Source organism: Pantherophis guttatus, chromosome 8 (genome assembly GCF_059756535.1).
Source record: "Pantherophis guttatus breed Tessera chromosome 8, ASM5975653v1, whole genome shotgun sequence".
In the NCBI taxonomy this organism is placed as follows: domain Eukaryota; kingdom Metazoa; phylum Chordata; class Lepidosauria; order Squamata; family Colubridae; genus Pantherophis; species Pantherophis guttatus.
The window spans coordinates 81,003,143-81,026,164 of NC_142070.1; the positions used below are offsets into that span (position 1 = coordinate 81,003,143).

At 47.1% G+C, this 23,022-nt stretch overlaps 1 protein-coding gene across 1 annotated transcript; it reads right to left on the bottom strand.

Moving 5' to 3' along the window:
* Positions 1-334: 334 nt before the first annotated feature.
* On the bottom strand, positions 335-22,602 carry HGFAC (HGF activator). Its single transcript, XM_087875542.1, has 12 exons — positions 22,458-22,602; positions 18,700-18,793; positions 17,606-17,728; positions 16,385-16,516; positions 15,026-15,142; positions 13,224-13,389; positions 11,511-11,596; positions 9,560-9,815; positions 7,929-8,068; positions 5,827-5,967; positions 4,492-4,640; positions 335-608 (listed from the first exon to the last, which is right to left on the bottom strand). The coding sequence occupies exons 1-12, from the start codon at positions 22,524-22,526 to the stop codon at positions 438-440; spliced, it is 1,644 nt and encodes a 547-aa protein (XP_087731668.1). The 5' UTR covers positions 22,527-22,602; the 3' UTR covers positions 335-437.
* Between the last annotated feature and the right edge of the window lie 420 nt (positions 22,603-23,022).

Sequence of the window (23,022 nt, forward strand, 5' to 3'; positions counted from 1 at the left end):
AGAGTGGGGTGGGAATGGAGATTTTGCAATATCCTTTCCCCCAGGAGTGGGGAGAGGATGGGGATTTTGCAGTATCCTTCCCCATCACTGGTCTACGGTTTCCGGCCTGAGAATTCTGAGAATAACAATTCTGTTATTCTGACCCACCAGAGGAGCCACCCATCGGCCCTCTCCGACGCCGTTCATCGGAAATCAGGCAGAAATCCCAAGGGAAGAATGGCAAGTCCGCCCCAAAGCACCAAAACGAGAAATCCTGAGTTCCTTGAAGGACATCTTGGATTTTTAGAGTCCGCTTTTTTTTCCCCTAGTTCTGCCAGCACCAGAAAAAGAAAAGTTTGGTAGAAAGAGCATTTGGTATTGTCAAGAAGACCGATTTGGGAAGTTGTCCCATGGGTACCAGGCGAAGGGGATCGGTCCCTCTATGAAGCCATCATTCCTTATCCTTTGGGCGGGCGATGTATCTCCTGGTTGATCCAATTGATGTAATTGATCACCTTGGTGTAAACTCCTGGCTTCCTGGCTTTGCCGCAGCCGTCACCCCAGCTGACGATTCCGTAGAGGTAGAAGACTCCGTCCCTTTCGCAGGCGAGGGGTCCTCCCGAATCTCCCTGGGACACAGAGGGGAACATGGAAGTAAATGGAAGAACTACGCAGCATCACAAACCTCAGCCAACCAGAGTTTTCTATCCTTTTGTGTTTTTTCTGTAACTTGTTTTTGGTGTTTGTTTGTTTTTTAGTTTATTTATACATTTTTCTTTTACATCCATAAGTGCTTTGCAAACAGTGTATTGTCTGGATCAATTTGCTTACCCATAATAATATTTATCCGATTTCTAATCTCTATTTTCATATCAAGCCATTGATATGGCTTGATAGGGATAAAACAAGTTCCATGTTAGAAAATATTCCGTATCTTCTTTATCCTTTATCTTTAATGTCAACCAGCGGTGAAATCCAGCTGGATCTAGCCAGTTCGTGCGAACCGGTAGTGCTGGCAGCGGGAGGCTCCGCCCACCCACTGGGATGTCATTACATCATTACGTCCCGTTTTTGACCCTATGCGCATGTACATAGGGCTCTGCAGATGTGCAGAAGAGGTACGTGCGTTCACATTCCCAAACCGGTAGCAAAGATAAGTGCATTTCACCACTGATGTCAACCTATCCATTCCTACACAATCTAGTATTTTTTTTTTAATTGCGGTCTCTTCTGTAGATGGAAGAGCTAAGCAACATCATAAATCTCAGCCAACCAGGCTTTTTCTTTCTTTCTTTCTTTCTTTCTTTCTTTCTTTCTTTCTTTCTTTCTTTCTTTCTTTCTTTCTTTCTTCCTTCCTTCCTTCCTTCCTTCCTTCCTTCCTTCTTTCTTTCTTTCTTTCTTTCTTTCTTTCTTTCTTTCTTTCTTTCTAACTTCTAATGGTAGCTGTGTTTCAGCTGTGTTTCAGCTGTGGGGCACCGGATGGGTAGATCCCCTCAGCGCACCTGAATATCTCTGTGAATATGGAAACGGTCCTCGTGAATTGGGAAAAAGAGGATCCTGGAAATCCATCATTTCAATGAGGGGAAAAGACATGGGCTGCTGAGCGAATTGTTTGGCCGCTCAAAAGTTTTTGGTTAAGGTCAAAGGTAGAACAAAAATGGAGAGGGAACAACTAGAAAAGCTAAAGGGGAGAAGGAAGTTGGGCCCACAAGGGAAGATAAAAGCAATGAAAAAATGGTAAAAGCCAGAGGCAAGTGGCTCCCTTGATAGGAGAAGACATAAGGGGGTGGGGACAGGCGAAAGTGGGGAAGGCAGAGCCTCCAAACTCTCATAACCCCACTCCTCTTCCATGTTCAAACTGAGCAAGAGCCAACAGCTGGATGCAGCTGGGAAATTAAAAAAAAATCAAAGTAATACAAACTCCCTAGGTTAGCTCAACAGAGGCCCAGCTCAGATTTCCTTCCTTCAAAGACCTCCCTAAAATGCACAGCTCAGAACGGGAAGCAATATGGTTGGGAGGGAGGAAGGAAATAAAAAAATAGAAAAAAGAAAGAAAGAAAGAGAAAAGAAAGAGAAAAGAAAGAAAGAAAGAAAGAGAAAAGAAAGAAAGAAAGAGAGAGAGAGAGGGAAGGAGGGAGGGAAGGAAGGAAGAAGGAAGGAAAGAAAGTAGAAAAAAGTGAAAGAAAAAAGGAAGAAAGAGGAAAAGAGGGAGGGAGGGAGGAAGGAAGGAAAAGGAAGGAAGGAAGAAGGAAGGAAATAAAGTAGAAAAAAGTGAAAGAAAAAAGGAAGAAAGAGGGAGGGAGTGAAGGAAGGAAGGAAGAAGAAGGAAGGAAGGAAGGAAATAAAGTAGAAAAAGGTGAAAGAAAAAAGGAAGAAAGAAAGGGAGGGAGGAAAGAAGGAAAAGAAAGAAAAGGAAGGAAGGAAGGAAATAAAGAAGTAGAAAAAGTGAAAGGAAAAAGGAAGAAAGAAAGAGGATGGAAGGAAGGAAAACAGGAAAGAAAGAAAGAAAGAAGAAAAAGAAAGAAAGAAAGAAAGAGAAAGAAAGAAAGAAGAAAGAAAGAGGGAGGGAGGGAGAGAGGAAAGGTGGGAGAGAGGGACCTGAGCTTCAGTAACTCCCCTCCCCCCCCAAAGACTTCTTGGGGTACAGCGAAAAGCTGTGGATGGATTTCCAGATTCCTTCTCTTTTGGGTATCAGAGTTGATCCTAACTCAGCCAATGAAACCCCAAGCCAGGCTCTGCCGTGGGAGGAAAAGGAGGGATGGCACCGAATCTCAGAAGAAGAAACGGAGAGAACCGCAGAACCTCCAATATATATTTTTTTAGGCTTAAGCCGGACTGGGCGTGTGCACCAGTGGCCCCCACAAACTCCCGGCTAAAAGCCAGGGAAAAGCATCGGTTTCGGTAAAAATCGCACACCCCAGCAGGCGGTTGCATCCGGTGATGGGATCGTTGGCTGATAGGCAAAGAACCCAACCAGATCAAACTTGGCCGCATTTGTACGGAACCATTAAGGCTCCTGGGGAGGAACTATTTCTTTTAGATTCCCAAATTCCTTGGGAACCTCAACCCAGAGAAAACTGAAGCCAAACGGACCAGGTGGCTCAGTGGCTAGGACACTGAGCTTGTCGGCCAGAAAAATCGGCAGTTTGGCGGTTTGAATCCCTACTCCAGGTCTCCTGTGTGAGCTGGGGGTTGGACTAGATCAGAGGTCACCAACTGGTGGGCTGCGAGAAAATTTGGGTGGTCCGCAGAAAAATTATTCGCATTTTTCATATTGCACTAAATCAGGGGTCCTCAACTTACGGCGCCTGGGCCGGATACGTGCCATGAACGTTTGTGTTGCTCTGCAGAGAGTCTCCCCCTTCGGGGACTTTTTGTGCAGGTCGGAGGGGGGCAGAAATTACGACTCGGGGTCTGCTTCAGCCTCCTGGTGGGGGGCTTTGGGCGAAGGCTGGAGGGAAGAGCCGCTGGTGGCGAAGAGCCGGAGGGCCTTGTTCCAGTGGGACTGCATCATGGCCTGGAACTGGCTGACCATCTCAACCCGCTGAGCCTCCGGGTGCCGGTACCTGGCCTTGCACTCCCGCAGGTCTTCCCTCTGCTTGGAAAGCCTATGCTCTTAGTCCTCAGTGAGGTGCTTCTGCTGAGCCTCCTTCTCGGTCGGATCCAATCTGAACTGAGCTGTTTTGCCGACTCTTTCTCGTGGCGGCTGCTTAGCTCCAACAATTGCTCCCTGTTGGGGCCCTAAGGAGCCCGGGCGGGCAGGCGAGGAGTAACTGGGAAGGGAGGGGCGAGTAGAGGCCGGCGAGGCGCCCTCGATGTGACATCGAGTTGGCCACGCCCACCCAGTCACATGACCACCTAGCCACGCCCACCCAGCCGGTCATTAGGCAGATCATATTCGTGGTCCGCGGGATTAAAAATTATGAATTAAGTGGTCCCTGAGGTCCGAAAGGTTGGGGACCCCTGGATTAGAAGACCCCCAAGTTCCCTTCCAACTCTGTTACTATTAAAAAGTTGCAAAGTTATTTTACACGCTATAAAGACCAGAGCGCACGGTTCAAGCTCACTTTATTTCCCCCCAAATCTGACCCTTTTGCGGATTTTACTATTTTTGTTAACGGCCAGCATAAAATGTGGCGAGACGTAAAAAAAAGGATAAAATATTGCAATGGCTGGCTATACAATCCCTAGGAGAATTATTGCAGCCACTTCAATGGAGCTTTATAATGCTGTAAATACACACACACACAAACACACACACACACACACACAGACGGGTATATATGGTGGCCTAAAAGTGGAGCTCTCGCCTCACAGTTAGGAGGCTGTGAGCTCGATCCTAGGTAGAGGCAGATATTTCTCTCTCTGGGAGCAATGAGAATATTATCTGCTGAACAAAACTCCGTACTGGCGACAGGAAAAGTATCCGGCCAGTAAACACTCTGCTAACTCGATTCAGTTGCCCAGACTCCACCCCTGGGGCTAATTCCTGCAGAAACTCAAGAGGATTACCTGGCAAGCGTCTGATCTGCCGTCGAGGTAACCAGCGCAGAACATATTTTCGCTGATTTCAGCGCCATAAACGTCCGCGTTTTGACACTTGTAATCTGGGATAATCGGAATTAATGCTTCTTGCACCACATTGGAGTATCTGGAGGAATCTGCTCAAACGACGAGAAAGAAAATAAGTCTGAGGAACAGCAGCTGGGCCTGAGAAGGGCACCCACAAACAGAATGGGACAACTCGCAGTCACCAACTTGTCATTGCCCACTTGCCATGGGACAACTCAGCGCAGGGCAATTTAACAATTCAATTTTGCCGTTGCATTTTGTCCCTCCTTTTGCAACCTTTCTTCAATGATTTTATTCCACTATTTCTTTGAGATTAGGGTAACTCTTCTCCCACAGTGAGTCGTCCCGCAACAAGCTGACTGTGGTAAGTTGACCATGGTGAGTTGGCCATGGTGAATTGGCCATGGGAAGTTGGCTGTAGTGAGTTGGCCGTGGTGAGTTGGCCATGATGAGTTGGCCATGGTGAGTTGACCGTAGAGAATTAGCCATGGTGAGTTGGCTACAGTGAGTTGGCCATGTTGAGTTGGCCATGGGGAGTTGGCCATGACGAGTTGGCCATGGCGGGTTGGCCTTCATGAGTTGGCTGTGGTGAGTTGGCTGTGGTGAGTTGGCTGTGGTGAGTTGGCCGTGGTGAGTTGGCCATGTTGAGTTGGCCGTAGTGTATTGGCCATGGGGAGTTGGCCATGATGAGTTGGCCATGGCGGGTTGGCCTTCATGAGTTGGCCGTGGTGAGTTGGCTATGGTGAATTGTCATAGACCCCCCCACAAGAGTTTTAGTAAGAAATTATTAGAAATGCCCCTCCCACTTTTTGGTAGGCACCCTTGTATGTTCTAAAGTATGACCAGCATTTGCCTCATTTGACCGACCTTGGAAGGACGGAAGTCTGAGTCAACCTTGGAGCTGGCCAGGATCGAACTACTCGCTGTGGGCAGTGCTAGCCTCCAATGCTGCATTGTAACCACTGGGAGGGAGGGAGGGAGGGAGGGAGGGAGGGAGGGAAGGAAGGAAGGAAGGAAGAAAGGAAGGAAGGAAGGAAGGAAGGAAGGAAGGAAGGAAGGTTGGTTCAACCTTGAACCAGTCAGGGTCGAACTTCCTGGCAGTAGGCAGTCGGCCTGCAATACCGCATTCTAACCACTGCGCCACCAGGGCTCTATTGAAAACATCCGCTATCTAAAAACGGAGTGTGATGTGCAGACATCATGAAGATCGTCCTAGTGTCAGCTGAAACTCCTGGCTATAGGGGGTGATCAGCTTCCCCAACGGTCATCTCTTACTTTCGTGCAGGTATCCCCATCCGACAACGTAGCATTTGTAATGGTCTGGAAAGGACATGGAAGCTTCTGGCAGGCATATGGGTTGAACAAACCGGGATCTCACCGCGCAGCGTTGCTTGATTTTCTTCAGTTTAATTAAAACTGCAAGAGAGGGGAAGAACAGGTTGAAGGTGTAAGAGAGTGAATTATCATTAGATTGCCTTCTGCCCCACAGCCTTAGTGCTTATTCTATACTGAAACGACAGAAAAGCCAAATGCGCAGGTACAGTATGTCAGAGTTTCTTGCAAAAATCAAATCAAGAAGCACGCACAGATAACTGAATCAGCCGGATTCATTAACTTCTTTATATTCATCATAATGCATAAAGTATATTTACAATACCAACAGTTGATTTGTCAGCTCAGATCAGCAGACGTGTTCACACACAGAGTACAGCAGCTCAGAGCTTAACACACACTGGTTTCAGTTTCTCTTTCTCTGCACAGAATCAGAAGCTGCAGACTAAGACATGTCCTGGCTCCAGTCTGTCTTAGCTCCCAATGGGCTGACTTAGTTGCTATGTCTATTCATTGGCTGACCTTGTTACCATGTCTTCCCAGTCATGAATATTCTGACACAGTATAGGTGGTACCTGGCTCAATAGTAGTAACTGTGAGAGGGACCTTGGAGTCCCAGTGGACAATCACTTAAAAATGAGCCAGCCATGTGCTGCAGTGGCCAAAAAAGCTAACACAGTTCTAGGCTGCATTAACAGAGCGATGGAATCAAGATCACTTAAAGTGTTAATACCGCTTTATAATGCCTTGGTAAGGCCACACCTGGAATATGGCATCCAGTTTTGGTCGCCAAGATGGAAAAAAGATGTGGAGACTCTAGAAAGAGTGCAGAGAAGAGCAACAAAGAGGATTAGGGGACTGGAGGCTAAAACATATGAAGAACGGTTGCAGGAACTGGGTATGTCTAGTTTGATGAAAAGAAGGACTAGGGGAGACATGATAGCGGTGTTCCAATGTCTCAGGGGCTGCCACAAAGAAGAGGGAGTCAAGCTATTCTCCAAAGCACCTGAGGGCAGGACAAGAAGCAACGGGTGGAAACTAATCTAGGAGAGAAGCAACTTAGAACTAAGGAGGAATTTCCTGACAGTGAGGAAAATTAGTGAAATGACTTGGCTTCAGAAGTTGTGGCTGCTCCAACACTGGAGGTTCTCAAGAAGAACCATTTGGTTGAAATGGTGTAGGATTTCCTGCCTGAGTAGGGGGTTGGACTAGAAGACCTCCAAGGTTCCTTCCAACTGTCCTGTCCTGTTCTGTTCTGTTATCTACTCCACTCCACTCCATTCCATTCCATTCCACTCCACTCTACTCTACTCCTTTCCTCTACTTCATTCCACTCTACTCTACTCTACTCTACTCTACTCTACTCCTCTTCTCTTCTCTCCTCTTCTCTTTTCTCCATTCCATTCCACTCTACTCTACTCTACTCTACTCTACTCTACTCTACTCTACTCCTCTTTTCTCCTCTTCTCTTTTCTCCATTCCATTCCACTCTACTCTACTCTACTCTACTCTACTCTACTCTACTCTACTCTACTCTTCTCTTCTCTTCTCCATTCCACTCTACTCTACTCTACTCTACTCCTCTTCTCTTCTCTTCTCCATTCCATTCCATTCTACTCTATTCTACTCTACTCCACTCCATTCCACTCTACTCCATTCCATTCCATTCCATTCCACTCTACTGTACTCTACTCCTCTCCTCTACTTCATTCCACTCTTCTCTTCTCTTCTCTTCTCTTCTCTTCTCTTCTCTTCTCTTCCCTTCCCTTCCCTTCCCTTCCCTTCCCTTCTCTTCTCCATTCCACTCCACTCTACTCTACTCTTGATCCAATAAATGGAATTCAGTCTTTATATCAGTGGTCCCCAACTCCAGTCCATGGCCCAGTGCTGGGTTGCAGCCCGTTTGGTACCGGACCACAGAAGTGCTGCGCGAGCGCATGTGCGCTTGCACAAAGCTGTATTTGTGAAAACAGCGTGTGTGCAAAACCATCCCCGAAAAGATTGGGGACCACTGCTTTACGCGGCAGTAGAGAAAAAGAGCTCACCGATATCGTTTTCGGTTGGGTTGAACACGGAGTAGTTGGGATGCAGGATGTACTTCTCTATCTTAAACTCTTGAGTGACGTCTGTCGTTTTGTTAAAAAAATGTTGGCCCAAAACCACGTGGATGGTTGAGGTCAGCGGGCTGAAGGGAACGAGAAAGCCCTGTTAATGGCACCCTATCCTGAGCCTCCACCCCACCGTCGGGGCAGTTGATCACTGACCCAAACTTTCTCAGAGCCAAAGGCAAAGGTAAGGATGCCACTTCTAGCATCCAAAGTTTTCCACCTGCGCAGAGATTTTCCCCGGGCCTAACCCAGAAGGTCTGTGAGATGCAGCCTTCCCTTCCGGCTTCTCTGCCTGCTGAACGATGGGGCTCCACGCTTCTCCTAATGTAAATGAAGCGGGCTCTGATAGATGACCACTGGATAACTTTCTATTCACTCTAGTCTAAAAAGCAATGCATCCGGTTGGAAAAATTACAAACTCAGCCAAAATCCTTTTGATACTTTTAGGAGGCCTGTAAATTGTCAGAAGAAAGGAACATTCTAATGACATACAGCTTAAAGGTTGGTTAGGTCAAGGGGATCCACATGAGCTATAAGTCATTTATCAACAGAAGATAATTTGAATCTATGCTCCAGTAATTTACAGAAGAATTATGATTGTTTGGCAAGAATAATATGAAACTTTAGTAATTAGGAAATGTCAATTAAATATAACAAATGTATATGATCATATAAACTGCTGAGTTAACAGAATCCTTTGTTTGAAAATGTATAAAACTGTGGTCTCAGAATCATAAGTTGTTCAAAGCTTCATGTATAAAACTGGCTCTGAACCTATTGCGCAATACACTGTCTCTGACTAACCTAGAAATGTTGCGTTGGTCTCATCATTCCACAACATTCCTACCTCCTTGCTTCAGTCCCCTGGGAGCTGGATGCGAGCAGAGGTGGCCATAGGGTGGGGTCAAAACATCAGGATGGCCGCCGCAGCACATGTTAAAAAGGGTTGAGGGGTGGAGGTTGGGGGTGACATCTGGGATTCTTCTGTCACCCTCCTGCATACAACGCTGCACTCAATGGGGCAACTGGAGGAGGTCCCTGCAAGCAGGAGCAGAGAGAGGAGAAGGAGAAAGAGGGAAAGGAGAAAGAGAAGAGGAGGAGGAGGAAGAGGGAAAGGAGGAGGAGAGGAAGAAGAAGAAGCAGAAGGAGAGGAGGAGGAAGATGGAAAGGAGGAGGAGGGAAAAGAGGAGGAGGAGAAGGAAGGGGGAAAGGAGGAGGAAGAGGAAGAAGAATAAGGAGAGGAGGAAGATGGAAAGGAAGAGGAGAGGAAGAAGAAGAGGAGGAGGAGGAGGAGGGAAAAGAGGAGGAATAGAAGGAAGGGGGAAAGGAGGAGGAAGAGGAAGAAGGAGAAGGAGAAGGAGAGGAGGAGGAAGATGGAAAGGAGGAGGAGGAGAAAGGAGGAGGAAGAAGGGAAAAAGGAAGAGGAACAGGAGGACGACTGTCTGGCCCATTTTAGAGCTCAGGGAAAACATTTGCACTGGGCCCTTCCTGACCAATTAGCTCCCAGAAGAACATCGCTGGAAAGAAATTCAGAGTTTGAGACCCATCAACGAATTGAGCGGCCTCACCTGTGAGCAAAACAGTGGGCCGATGTGACCAGCCAGCAGGAGCGAATGAGGCTTCCGGCACAGAAATTCCTGCCGACGTTGATGCTGGCCAGCCAGGGGTAGGATCCTGGCAAGGCAGAAGATCCCCCCACAATCCTGGGTCTTACAAACTTCTGCTTCTTGTGCCTCCTCCCACACGACTTCTTGACCGTGGCAAGCTCATCGGCTTCTGGAAAAAAGTTTGGCGGCGGCGGTGGCGGCTGCCTGCGCCCACTTTCTGAAAGAAGGGAGGGGATAAGGAATCACTTTATTTCCTTACTGGTTTTTCCTTCCGTTTGCTTTTCAGAATGTTATTGTACGGGGGTGGGGAGGCATGATGGCTCAGTGGTTGAAGTTGCTGAGCTTATCAGCTGATAGCCCGGGTTCGAGACGCGAGCGCCACGCGACAGGCAGAGGTGAGCGAACCAGTAGTTAAGAAATTGTGCAGTTGGGCGAACCGGCAAATCCCACCTCTGGCTGGCCCTGCTCCCGCTCATTTTCTGTGCTGTTGTCCAGGCTGTTTTTTGGGCCAAAAAAGCCTGAAAACAGCCCCAAAATGGCCTGAAAACCAACCCAAAATGGCTGAAAAATGGACCAAAAACCTGACTGAAAATAACCCAAAAAGTGGCCAAAAATGCCCCCCAAAATGGCCTGAAACTCTCCAAAAGACAGCCTGAAAAACGGCATGAAAACAACCCAAAAAACATCTTGAAAATGGCCTGAAAAATGACCTGAAAACCAGCCCCCAAAATGGCTGAAAAACAGCCCAAAAACCCACCTGAAAATTGCCCAAAAACCAGCTAAAAATGGCCCCCAAAACAGCCAAAATGACCAAAAAACAGGCAAAAAAACAAGTCGAAAAATGGGAGGGGGAGGGGCCAGCCAGTGGTGGGATTAGACCCAACCGGCTGAATCCTACCTCTGCCTTTGAGGCCAGTGGCCGGGAGGCGGGGCTGGGTGTGGTGAGTGATGTCACCCACCCAGTCACATGACCAACCGGCCATGCCTACCCAGCCAGAGAACCGGTTGTTAAGTTATTCAAGTCCCACCACTGGCGACAGGGTGAGTTCCCGTCCTTGTCTCAGCTCCAGCCCACTAGCAGTTCGAAAGCATGCAAATGCAAATAGATCAATAGGTACCACTTTGGTGGGAAGATAACCGTGTTCCGGGCTGCTTTGACATGTAGCCATGCTCGCCACATGACCACGGAAAAGTCTCCAGACAATGTGGACTCCTTTTTCCTAGAAACGGAGATGAGCACCGGGCCCTAGAGTCGTACACAACTGGACAGCGAATCTTTTACCGTTATTCTAGAAGGGAGGAACCTGTCCTTGCTAAGCCTTCTGTAATAAAGGCAGTCCTTGACATACAACAGTTCATTTAGTGACCATTCAAAGTTACCACGGCACTGAAAAAAGAGACTTAGGACTGTTTTTCACATGTGTCACCGTTGCGGCCTCCCCGTGGTCACGCAATCAAAATTCAGACTCTGGGCAACTGGCATGTACTTATGACTGTTGCAGTGCCCCGGGGGGTCACGCGATCTCCTTTTTGCGACCTTTCTGATCACCAAAGTCAACGGGGAATCCGGCTTCATTGAACAACCATGTTATTCGTTTAACAACTAATAACAAAGTTCAACGATCCACGTCACCATGGTGGCCGGAAAAGTCATAAAATGAGGGCCAAACTCACTTCACGACAGAAATTTCGGGCTCAGTTGCAGTCGTAAATCAAGGACTGCCTGTAATGAGGAGAGACTGACTAAAGGGATAGTATTGGCACGAAGATTAATATTGACGTGACACTGATTGATAACTGCAATTTTTTTTTTAAAAAAAAGTATACATTTATTTAAGAACCCGTCTGTCGATCCTTGGGCTAATTTCGTGGTACAACCCAAGTTGAATCCTGCAGTTTACAAGTTACTTACGGCACGCTGACACATTGCAGTATCCCCAAGACAGATTGCCATCCTTAATGAAATAGCACCACGGCTGCTCGTCCTCATCTGGGCTTCTATGGCATTGGAAAAAAGTTAAGGAATTAACTCTTTGAGTAATCCGTTGACTTCCAGGCTCGATTTCTTCTGTTTTTTTTTTAAGTTTTTTATTTTTAATTTTTTTTTTTTTAAACAAACATATCAATGAGTGAACACTGTGGCACAGTCATACATTCTAATACAAATAAAACTAGTAGAATTAATCATAGTTATTACATTCAATCAACTTATATATTTTTAATAATGATACACAGTTATATTAAGTTGCAGTTTGTCATTCAATTATTCCATGCTTTCTCTTGCTTTTGCTTTTATTTTATTATATAAAAGGGCATACGGTAATATTCCCCCTTCTCTTATTTCTATCTCTTATTCTAACTTTTAATCATGTCACCTTTATTAAAAAATGTTTTCTTTCTATCCTACCTAACTTCTAGTCATGTCACCTACCTAAAAAAAAAAGAGAGAGAGAAAAGAAAAAGAAAACCAGAACTACAACAAAAAAGAGAAATCTTCTATCCATCGTCTCTTGCCCGCTTCAACACTTTAATTGCTATGCTTTTTTTTTGGACTTGCCTCCCATATTCTTCTCTCGGATCTTTATCTCTGTCTGCATCTGCTTCTTGACTGTTCAATCTAGGTATTTCTCCCACCTCTACCCTCTTCCACTGCCTAGTTTCCAAAATTTCTGTCCAACCCCCTATCTTCTGGTTTCTTCTGGTTTTGCTAGGAGTTCCCGTGCTTCAAATGTGGATTTGATTTAGGATTTTCTAATGTCAGAGGGAAGGACGGGGAAAGGACTCCATGGTGGCTCCTTGGTGTTTAGGAGGTGCCCAGCTATCTGTGAGGGACCTCTTTGTCATCTGGGGTGGCTTTGTGGGAACCTCCTCATATTCCCTCCCTCCAGGGGCCATCCTAAATGGTGGGTCTCGAGTCTCAAATCACTCAAATCGATTCTCCCTTCTCTTTGTCTTCTCTCCCTCCTCACTCTTTGTCTCACTTGGCACGGCCCTTCTTCTTGGCCCATGGTCTTGCCAGCAATTTAGGGAGTCTGTTAACCGATGATGCCGTATACAGCAGGGGTGTCCTGTGGACTTCAACTCCCAGAATCCCCCAGCCAGAATGCTTGGCTTGGCTTGACTGAGAAGCGAAACCATGTTTTGCCTCTCATCCAAGAAGCGTCTGTCAGGTTTCGAGGTAGTCTCAAATAAATTGCATTTCAAACAAAGTCTTTGAAGAAAACTTCCATTTATTCAGCACGACATTCAAAGTCTGACTCATCGTAGCCAACACTGACTTCCAGACCCAAAACCCTCCCTTTCTGTTCCCCACTCCCCTGCACTCATTGGCCATCTTCCAAGTCACTCTACCCCTATCTACTGCTCCAACTCAAAGGAATTTCCCCCCTCCCATCCCATCTCCTAGGGGATATTATCTCCAGGGAAAATAAGTAGGTGAAAAGTCAAACGTCCCTTTCCAGACGCCTCCGCTCCTCCTTCTTATGTCAGCACTAGAGTAAAGACAGCTTGAAGTGCTGACAGTGTCTTCACCTGTCTTTTGGGAAAAGCCCCTCTGGATGATTGAGTATCTTCCTAGACTTCTCCAAGCTGTTCTTAGAAAGGAGTTACTCCTCTGACGTCTTACCGGCAGTAGGAATGCGAGCCCAATCCCAGCTGCACTGTGTTTGTTTGAGGATCGTCATAGGAGAAGAGGTCAGAAGTCCACGGGAGACAATCATCTCCAGAAATGGTCTTCTTGGCCAGGCCCAGGTAATTGGTCGCATTACCCAAATAACAATTTTGATTCGGAGCTGATGAAGAAGGAAAGGCAAAAGATTCAAGTCAGTGCCCCCAAAATTGATTGGACCCTCATTAGTCAAATCCCAGTCAATAGTTTTATCAAAATCGATCCATAGTGTCAGTTATTCCAAAGCACCAGAAGGCAGGACAAGAAGCAATGGATCAAAACTAATCAAGGATAGAAACAATCTGGAATTGAGGACAAACTTCCTAACAGTGAGAACAATCAACCAGTGGAACAGCTTGCCACCAGAAGTTGTGGCTGCTCCATCACTGGAAGTTTTTAAGAAGAGACTGGGCAGCCACTTGTCTGAAATGAAGACCCCTCCCAGCTCTATTCTGATTCTTGGCTTTGACAGGAAGGTGTCAGAACTGGGAATTAATATCGGACTGAGATATACAGTAAATAAAATTCAAATGGAGAAGATGGATTTGGAGGCGGAAAGTCACGGACGGAAATGTATCGGAGCTCGTGGAGCAGGGATACCATTTCTGAAACGGATATCCAGGGCACCGATGTAGGATATGGGTATCTGCCTCGGTAATAGGGCATGGAAAGAGGTGTATCATTGTATCAGGACTGCCATCTTGCTACGCCACGCATTGCCTGCTGTCGGCCTGCTATACTCGACAAGGGGAAGGGAAATTGCCGGGTTGGGATAAGAGGAGAGTTAGCATGTGGAATCAAAACTATGCCGTCCGGTGAAAACCACCGGCTGTTCCAAGGTCACACAAAGAAACGCAGAACCACCCAGCCCGCGAAGACAAGGGACCGTTACTCAAACAATTTGTTAGCAAACTGGACACTCGTTGATAACCAGGGGATGGATAGGAACAAGGGAAAGTTAACCCTATGCTTTGCGCGTGAAAACCTCAGATCCGGCTTTGCTTCTTCTGTAACGACTTGGCTTTTGTAAAGGATCATAAACATCATTATCATCAATCGTGATCATCATCAATCGTGATCATCATCATTCCTGTCGTTGTCTGTCCACTGCAGGATGAAGGCCTCTTCTGCCTGTTTCCAACCAAGACAGTCCTGAGCTATCTTTTGGGTCAATTGGGCCCGCCATACGGACTGATGTCGTCGCTCCATCTTGTTTTAGGTCTTCTTACAGCAGTTCATTTAGTGACTGAAGTTATGACGGCATTGAAAAATGTGATTTGGGACCGTATTTCACAGTTACGACCGTTGCCGCATCACTGAGGTCACGTGCTCCAAATTATGACGCTTGGCCACCTATTTACGACAGTCACAGTATCCCAGGGGGGTCACGAGATCCGCTTTCGCGACCTCCTGACGAGCAAAGTCAAAAAGGGGGGGAAAGCCGGATTCCTAACTTACCAACGGCAGGGATTCAGTTAGCAACGGTGGCAAGAAAAGTCATGCCGTGGGGCAAAACGCACTTCACACCAACCTCTCCCTTGGCCACAGAAATGTTGGCCTCAATTGTGGTCGTAAGTTGAGGACCGCGCGTGCAGCAGGGGAATTTGAATTTGCCAAAGGAAAAATAAACCCGCTCGCAAAGCGGGCAGCTGAGGGCCTCGTGATTTAAAAAAAAGGAGATTAAAACCAATCCAAGTGGACACAACTTTGGACACAACCGGTCACAACTGGGGGGAGGGAGGAGTGGAGGGGGGGCTCACCCATGTTGCAGTGTCTCCCGCTGAAGAGGTGGCTGCACACGCAGACGGTCGTGTCCGAGAAGAAGGTCCTCCTGCAAGAGCGGCTGCCCCGAGGCAGGCAGGGGTCCGAGGGACAGCCTGGAGGGAAGCCAAGCAGAGGCAAAGGGGGCCCTTAAAAAACCCGACATTTCCCTGATAAAATACGAAGCACAGCTTCGGCTTGAACTGGTGTTTCTGTGGATCCTTTTTGAGACTTCTCTGGCCACGATGAAGAAACGTTTGAAGAATTCTCCCCTGCAGAGATTAGGTGTTTTCACCTTAAATATTGGGAAACAGTCAGCCACTAGTGAAATTTGGCATTTCTCCCGTTTCCTTCCTTCCTTCCTTCCTTCCTTCCTTCCTTCCTTCCTTCCTTCCTTCCTTTCCTTTCCTTTCCTTTCCTTTCCTTTCCTTCCTTCCTTCCTTCCTTCCCTCCCAGTGGTTACAATGCAGCACTGCAGGCTAACACTGCCCACAGCCACGAAGTTCAACCCTGACCGGCTCAAGGTTGAACCAACCTTCCTTCCTTCCTTCCTTCCTTCCTTCCTTCCTTCCTTCCTTCCTTCCTTCCTTCCTTCCTTCCTTCCTTCCTTCCTTCCTCCCTTCCTCCCTTCCTCCTGACCGGCTCAAAGTTGACTCAGCCTTCCTTCCTTCCTTCCTTCCTTCCTTCCTTCCTTCCTTCCTTCCTTCCTTCCTTCCTTCCCTCCCTCCCTCCCTCCCTCTTCCTCTCTTTTCTTTCTTTTCCTTCCCTCCTCCCTCCCTCCCTCCCTCCTTTCTTCCTGCCTTTCTTTCTCTTTTCTTTTTCCTTCCTTCCTTCCTTCCTTCCTTCCTTCCTTCCTTCCTTCCTTCCTCCCTTCCTCCTGACCGGCTCAAAGTTGACTCAGCCTTCCTTCCTTCCTTCCTTCCTTCCTTCCTTCCTTCCTTCCTTCCTTCCTTCCTTCCCTCCCTCCCTCCCTCCCTCCCTCTTCCTCTCTTTTCTTTCTTTTCCTTCCCTCCTCCCTCCCTCCCTCCCTCCTTTCTTCCTGCCTTTCTTTCTCTTTTCTTTTTCCTTCCTTCCTTCCTTCCTTCCTTCCTTCCTTCCTTCCTTCCTTTCCTTCCTTTCTCCCCCCCTCCCTTCCTCCATCTCCTGCAACGTCCCTTCCAGCTCTATTCTGATTGATTGGCCTCTTTCCAATGCCTCAAAGGGAGCCCTCTAGTGCAGGGGTCTCCAACCCTTGGCAACTTTAAGACTTGTGGACTTCAACTTCCAGAATTCCTCAGCCATCTGGGAGTTGAAGCCCACGGATCTTAAAGTTGCCAAGGTTGGAGACCCCTGCTCTAATGAACATTTCCCCGCAATACCTGTATACATTTCCGGATGGCAGTCGGTTGTGCCGTTAACACAGGTGCACGCTTGTATTGAGCCTTGGTAGACTCTGGCCCAACTGTCTCCAATCTCAAAGTGTTCATACAGAGTCTCATCAAAGCATTTCGCTGTAATGGAGGAAAGCGGAGAAGCCTTTAGCCTGGACCACAATTTCTGCAATCAGAGCTGGATCCAACAATTCAATTTAATCATTTAAAGTAAAGTTAAAAGATTTCTTAATGTTTGTCATTCACATTTCGTTCTGTCCCTCCTCTTTTATCCTTTCTTTAATGATTCTATTACACAATTTCTTAGATATTCATGTAACTCCTGTCCCTCAGCAAGTTGGTTGTTGAAAGTTGGCTGTAGTGAGTTGGCTATGGAGAGTTGACATGGAGAGTTGGCCATGGTGTGTTGGCCATGGTGTGTTGGCTGTGGTGAGCTGGCTATGGTGTGTAAGCAATGGTGAGTTGGCCACAGTGAGTTGGCCATGGTGGGTGGTCATAGTGAGTTGGCCATGGTGAGTTGGCTGTGATGTGTTGGCCATAGTGTGTTGGCCATGGTGTGTTGGCCATGGTGTGTTGGCTGTGGTGAGCTGGCTGTGGTGTGTAAGCAATGGTGAGTTGGCCACAGTGAGTTGGCCATGGTGGGTGGTCATAGTGAGTTGGCCATGGTGAGTTGGCTGTGATGTGTTGGCCATGGTGTGTTGGCCATGGTGAGTTGGCTGTGGTGTGTAAACAATGATGAGTTGGCCATAAAGAATTGGCCATGGTGAGTTGGCCACGGTGAGTTGGCCACGGTGGGTGGTCATGGTGAGTTGGCCATGGTGAGTTGGCCATGGTGGGTGGTCATAGTGAGTTGGCTGTGGTGTGTTGGCCATGATGTATTGGCCGTAGTGAGCTGGCTGTGGTGTATTAGCCATGGTGAGTTGGCCATGGTGGGTGGTTATAATGAGCTGGCCATGGTGAGTTGGCTGTGGTGTGTTGGCCACGGTGAGTTGGCCATGGTGGGTGATCATAATGAGTTGGCCATGGTGTGTTCCCTGTGGGGAATTGTCATAGACCCAGTGGAGAATTTCAGCTAACCAAATGTCCATGACTGTCCATCTCCCACAGCATCCAATGATGAAGCTTCCAGGACGGGGAGAGAAACATCTTATCTTTTTCCACAGAAAAACCAATCCTTTTCAAAATAAAAACCATAGAGACTCAGCTTACCAACTTCACACTGTGTCCCCATGAATTCAGCAGGACAGACGCAGCGCTGAGAACACTGGTCACATTCCCGGAAACACGTGCCCCCATTTCTACAAGGGTTACGTCCGCAGTCGTGGGAACCATCTACACAGCAAAGCAGTGAAAGAGAAAATCAAGAAAGGCAACAGCGGACGGGCCCCGGGTATTAATGAACAGCACAAAAGGAAGGAGGATTGTTTTGGGCCACCAAGCCAGGATCAGACCTTTAGAGGCCAGGTGGAGAGATCTCCTCTGGGGACTCAGTTCTTCACTGCACTGCTCTCCTCTGTCTGGAGGTCCCTTGACCGTTTTCTCTTCAGGAGTGTCCTTGCTGTGACAATTCTAATTCGCTTCTTTCTTTTTAAAATAATTTTTACTGAGGAAGGGTTTTTTTTGACAGAGCTAAAAACAGTACAAAAATTCTGAATGAAAGAAGAATAAAGAAGGAGGGAAGGGAGAAGGAATTGAGAAAGGGAAAGGAAGGGAAGGGAAAGGTGGGAAGGGAAAGGTAGGGAAGGGAAAGGGAAAGGAAGAGAAAGGAAAGGAAGGGAAAGGTGCGATAGGGAGGGGATGGGAATGGTAGGGAAGGGAAAGGGAAACAGAAAGAAAGAGAAAGGAAGGGGAAGGGGGAGGGGAAGGGAAGGGAAGGGAAAGGTGCGATAGGGAGGGGAAGGGAACGGGAAAGGAAAAGAAAGGGGAAGGAGAAGGGGAAGGGGAAGAGGAAGGGGAAGGGGAAGAGGTAGGGAAGGGAAGGGAAGAGAAAGGTGTGATAGGGAGGAGAAGGAAAAGGTAGGGAAGGGAAAGGGAAAGGGAAGTGAAAGGGAAAGTGAAAAGAAAGTGAAAGTGAAAGTGAAAGTAGGATAGGAAAGGGAAGGGGAGAAAGCAGGAAGGGGAAAAGGAAGGAGGAGAAAAGAGGCAGCTCAGCACAGAGCTACATAGGAAGCAGAGGAAAGAGTCAGGATAGCCACTCCCTAGTATCTCCTGGGGTGTATATCTATCAGGAAAAGAATAGTGAGAGTTGACTCTGGCAAGATTCTGTCTGCTGTGTGTAAGCAATTAAAGAATTAAATTCTGACCGGATTGTTCCACGTCATTCTTTTCAGGACCTTGGCGTGGATAGATTTCATATTCCGGTTCAGCTGTCGTCTTAGCGCCCGCTGTTATTTCCTCCTAGGAATAATAGCAATGCAAATTTGTTTTGAAGAAGCCATTTCTCAAGAGTAAATTGTGTGACTAGTTGACTTTTTTTTTTTTTTTAGTAAACAGATCCTCTGTCTCTTGCTCTAAAATTGAGAATGGTAGGTAAATACAAGGTAAGTCCTTGGCTACAATTGACCACAATTGAGTCCAAAATTTCTGTTGTTCCTGTACAAAGCCATAAAGGACTCCAAAGAGTAAACGGTGTGGTTGTTTTTTCTTGGAAATTGAGAGTCATGGAGCTTTTCTAAAACTTGCAAGACAAAATTGCAAGTCGACGTATTCTCCAAAGCACCTGAAGGCAGGACAAGAAGCGACGGATGGAAACTCATCAAGGAGAGAAGCAGCCTAGAACTAAGGAGAAATTTCCTGACAGTGAGGACAATGAATCAGTGGAAGGACTTGCCTTCAGGAGTTGTGGTTGCTCCATCATTGGAGGCTTTTTAAAGATGATTGGACAGTCATTTGTCTGAAATGGTATGAGGTCTCTTGTTTGAGCAAGGGGTTGGACTAGAAGACCTCCAAGGTCCCTTCCAACCTTATTATATTATGAAATTATGGGTGGACTCCATGCCTAAGAAAGAGAAGCACTAGGAGTGACTTCATAGCTGTCTTCCAATACTTCAGGGGTTGTCGTAAGGAAGAGGAGGTCAACCTGTTCTCCAAAGCAACGGATGGAATCTAACCAAGGAGAGACCCAATCTAGAACCAAGGAGAAATTTCCTGGCCCTTAGAACAATCAATCAGTGGGACAGAAGTTGCCACCAGAAGTTGTGGGTGCTTCAACGCTGGAGGCTTTTAAGAAGAGACCGGACAGCCACCTGAATGAAATGGTCTAGGACAGAAGTCAGTAACCTGCAGCTCTGGAGCCGCATGTGGCTCTTTCACCCCTCTGCTGCGGCTCCCTGTTGCTCAAAATATGCGTCACAACTGTTAATGTGTGACACCCACCGGCAGGCAATTTATTGAGCTTTTCAACCCCCCGGTAGGCCAACCATGGATAAGTCCAAGAAAAGAAAAGTTTCGGAAGAAAACAGAACATTTAATTCAACTACATGTGCTCGTTTTGTGGCCGCTCGAGAAATAGTCAGGCACGGGAAGGGTTTTGTGGCTCCCGGTGTTTTCTTTTCTGTGGGAAATGGGTCCAAATGGCTCTCGGAGTGTTTAAGGTTGCTGTTGTGGCCCCGCCCTCTGAGCCTGTCCCATCGGAGGAAGAAAGCTCCGAGCATGAGGAAGAGGAGTCAGCCAGGCCTCCCTCTCCAGGCCCCTCCCCTCTGGCACTGTCTCAGGTGCCGGCCGAGGGAGAGGAGATTAGCAGGGAGACAGGTGGCTTGGATGAGAGTGAGGGAGAGACATCATTCCTGGACGCACGCCTCCGAAGGCGTGATAAACGATTGCAGCAGCTCAGGAGGTGTGCTAGGGATTAGAACTGAGTCACTGGACCACACCGCAGAGACTATATAATAGAGGGTGGTGGCCAGTGATCCTTGTGACGAACAAAAGTAAACCTTGGATAGTCACTAAAGCCTCGTCCGGAAACTGCTGAGAGGAATATTATTCTGATTGGACTTTTGTACACTAAGTATCTTATCTTTCTGTTTTGTGGAAATAAATGCACTTGGCAGACGGTGTGTAAATCGCTGCCAAGTTGGAGATAAAGACCTGGGTGTGTGCCAAAGTGTTTCCTTAACCCTCGGCTGGCTGTGTTTGTGTGTGTGTGTGGACAGGGACAGATCAGTTGCAGACCCCTGAACTAGAAGACCTCCAAGGTCCCTCCCAACTCTGTTGTTGCTGCTGTTGTTAAATCTCACTTACTATCCTGCTTCCGTAGTTTGGAAGGTGAAATTCCCACGCAAGCTGAAGGATGTCATGGTGCATTTAATAGAAACAGGGTTGAGGAAAGAGACTCGGGACCTCAGACAAGGGCGAGGCGAAGACTCCAGCAGGTTGGAGACAAAACAATCCTCAGCTTGTTCGTTCCGGCAATTTCTCTCTCTCTCTCTCTCCCTGAGGCCCGTGTCCTCTCTTGCTCTCCTCGGGTTGGTCAATCAATCATCCATCACGTCATCAAAGCCATTGGGACAGAAGCGGGGGGGGGGGGGAGAGGGATTCCCGGAGAAGGCCTGTACTCTGAAACTAATTTTCCACACTTTTTTTGGAAAGTTTGGAAAGTTTTGGAAAGTTTGACCCCTGCAAAATAAATTGGGTCCTTCACTCTGGCCATCATTGCTTTCTTTAGTCTCTTTTAGGGAGAGGTTCAAGGGACGAGAAGGTCTTAGGGGCAGGGGCAGGACTGCCACCAGGTTAGTCCTCGACTTACAACAGTTCATGTAGTGACCATTGGAAGTTACAACAGCAGTGATAAAAGTGACTTTGAGTTATGACCTTTTTTCATAGTTGGAAGTTACAACAGCAGTGATAAAAGTGACTTTGAGTTATGACCTTTTTTCATAGTTAACAATTCTGGCGGCCTCCCCGGTTGTCACATGATCGAAATTCGGACCCTTGGCAGCTGACTCATATTTATGACGGTCGCTGTGTCCTGGTGACCTTCTGACAAGCAAAGTCAGTGGAGGAAGCCAGATTCACTCAACGACCGGGTTATTGACTTACCAACTGCAGTGATTCACTTAACAACTTTGGCGAGAAAGGTAATGAAATGGGGCAAAACCAGTGGTGGGTTGCCCCCGGTTTGGACGAACCGGTAGGAAAACCGGCGGGAGGCTCCGCCCACTGACCCGGACGTCATCAAAGGTGATCTGCACATGCGTAGAAGCTTCTGGGCATGTGCAGAAGAGCGTGCGCGGGTGCAAGTGAAGTGAGCACGTGTAGGTGCGATGCGAACCGGTAGTAAAGGTAAGTAGAACTCACCCCTGGGCAAAACGCAACATCTCACTTAACAACAGTAATTTTGGACTCTATTTGTGGTCATAAACCGAGGATTGCCTGAATTTCTTCAGGCAAGGATTTTGCTCGCTACCTGCTTCATCCAATCCTTCCTAACGTGCAAAGGCCTACGTACCGCATACTCCATTTCCAGTTGTAATCCAGCTAGTCCTCGAATTACGACCGCCATCAAAGTCCAAAATTTATGCAGCTAAGGGAGACGCTGGTCAAGTGAGTTTTGTCCCATTTTACGGCATTTTTTGCCACAGTGAATTCGCTGCAGCTGTTAAATTAGCTGCCCCGGTTGTTAAGTGAATCCAGCTTCCCCGTTGAGTGTTGCTCGTCGGAAGGTCGCAAAAGCGAACCACATGACATCCCTCCCCCCCCCCAAGGACACTGCAGCCATCAGAAACATGAGTCAGTTGCCAAGACTCTGAATTTTAATCACGGGACGCTGCCACGGTCGTGTGAAAAAAAAAGTCACACCAAAAGTGACCGTCCCAAGTCACTTTTTTCAGGGCTGTTGTAACACTGGTCACTAAACGAATCATTTGTAAGCCGAAGACTTATCTGCTCCCGCTAGCAAGATCTGGGTCTCTGTAAGAAGGACAAGGTCTTGGCCACAAGGATCATTTCTCGGAACCCACCGTTCTGTTCCCGATATCATTACCAAAATTCTCATTTTTCTGACTCCGGATTCAGCCGGGAAAATGTTAAAAGCAAGCAGATATATATATACACACACACTTACCGGACGAGTAGTAGCGTTCCTCAGACCCGAAACCAGAGCAAGCGTGATGGAAAAAATATAAATTTTCATCCTCTTCTCTTTCACTAATTTTCCTTTTTTTTTTTTTTTGCTTAAATTAAAGTACAAAACTACCTTGGAGTTTTCATGGAGTAATTATATCTCAGGCCTGGATGAAATGGGAACTTAAAGCAACATTGGGATGTATGCAAATTTGCTTCGTTTTCGGATAAGTTTAACTTCTGCAACCACTTCCAACGAGGGTTAATCATTCACCTGCTCACCGACCGATCGTCAGAGAATTGGGGATGGATCAATATTTGCAGAATGCGCCACTTGTTGAGAATGAAGAGTCCCGCCTAGAAGGATCCCTGTTGAGTAAACGCTGCCCGACGACACGGAGTAATTTTAAAATATAGTTTATTCTTAAATTAAAACCATTCAATTTACACACCATTGACCAAATGAAAAGCTTACAGGCAAAACCCAAAACGTCCAAAAATGATAGGCAACTTCTTCTTCCTACTGAATTCCAGAACAGGGTTCGAATTCCGCTTCCATTTTCTCT

Bases quoted from the DNA above. Each gene is read 5' to 3' on its own strand.
- HGFAC (XM_087875542.1), bottom strand. From the start codon at position 22,526: ATGAAAATTTATATTTTTTCCATCACGCTTGCTCTGGTTTCGGGTCTG. The intron at 17,729-18,699 runs GTCAGAATTTAA...TTTGCTGTGTAG, and splicing joins GAATGACGTGGAACAATCCG to ATGGTTCCCACGACTGCGGA. The intron at 15,143-16,384 runs GTATTGCGGGGA...GCTTCCCTCCAG, and splicing joins CCATCCGGAAATGTATACAG to GCTGTCCCTCGGACCCCTGC.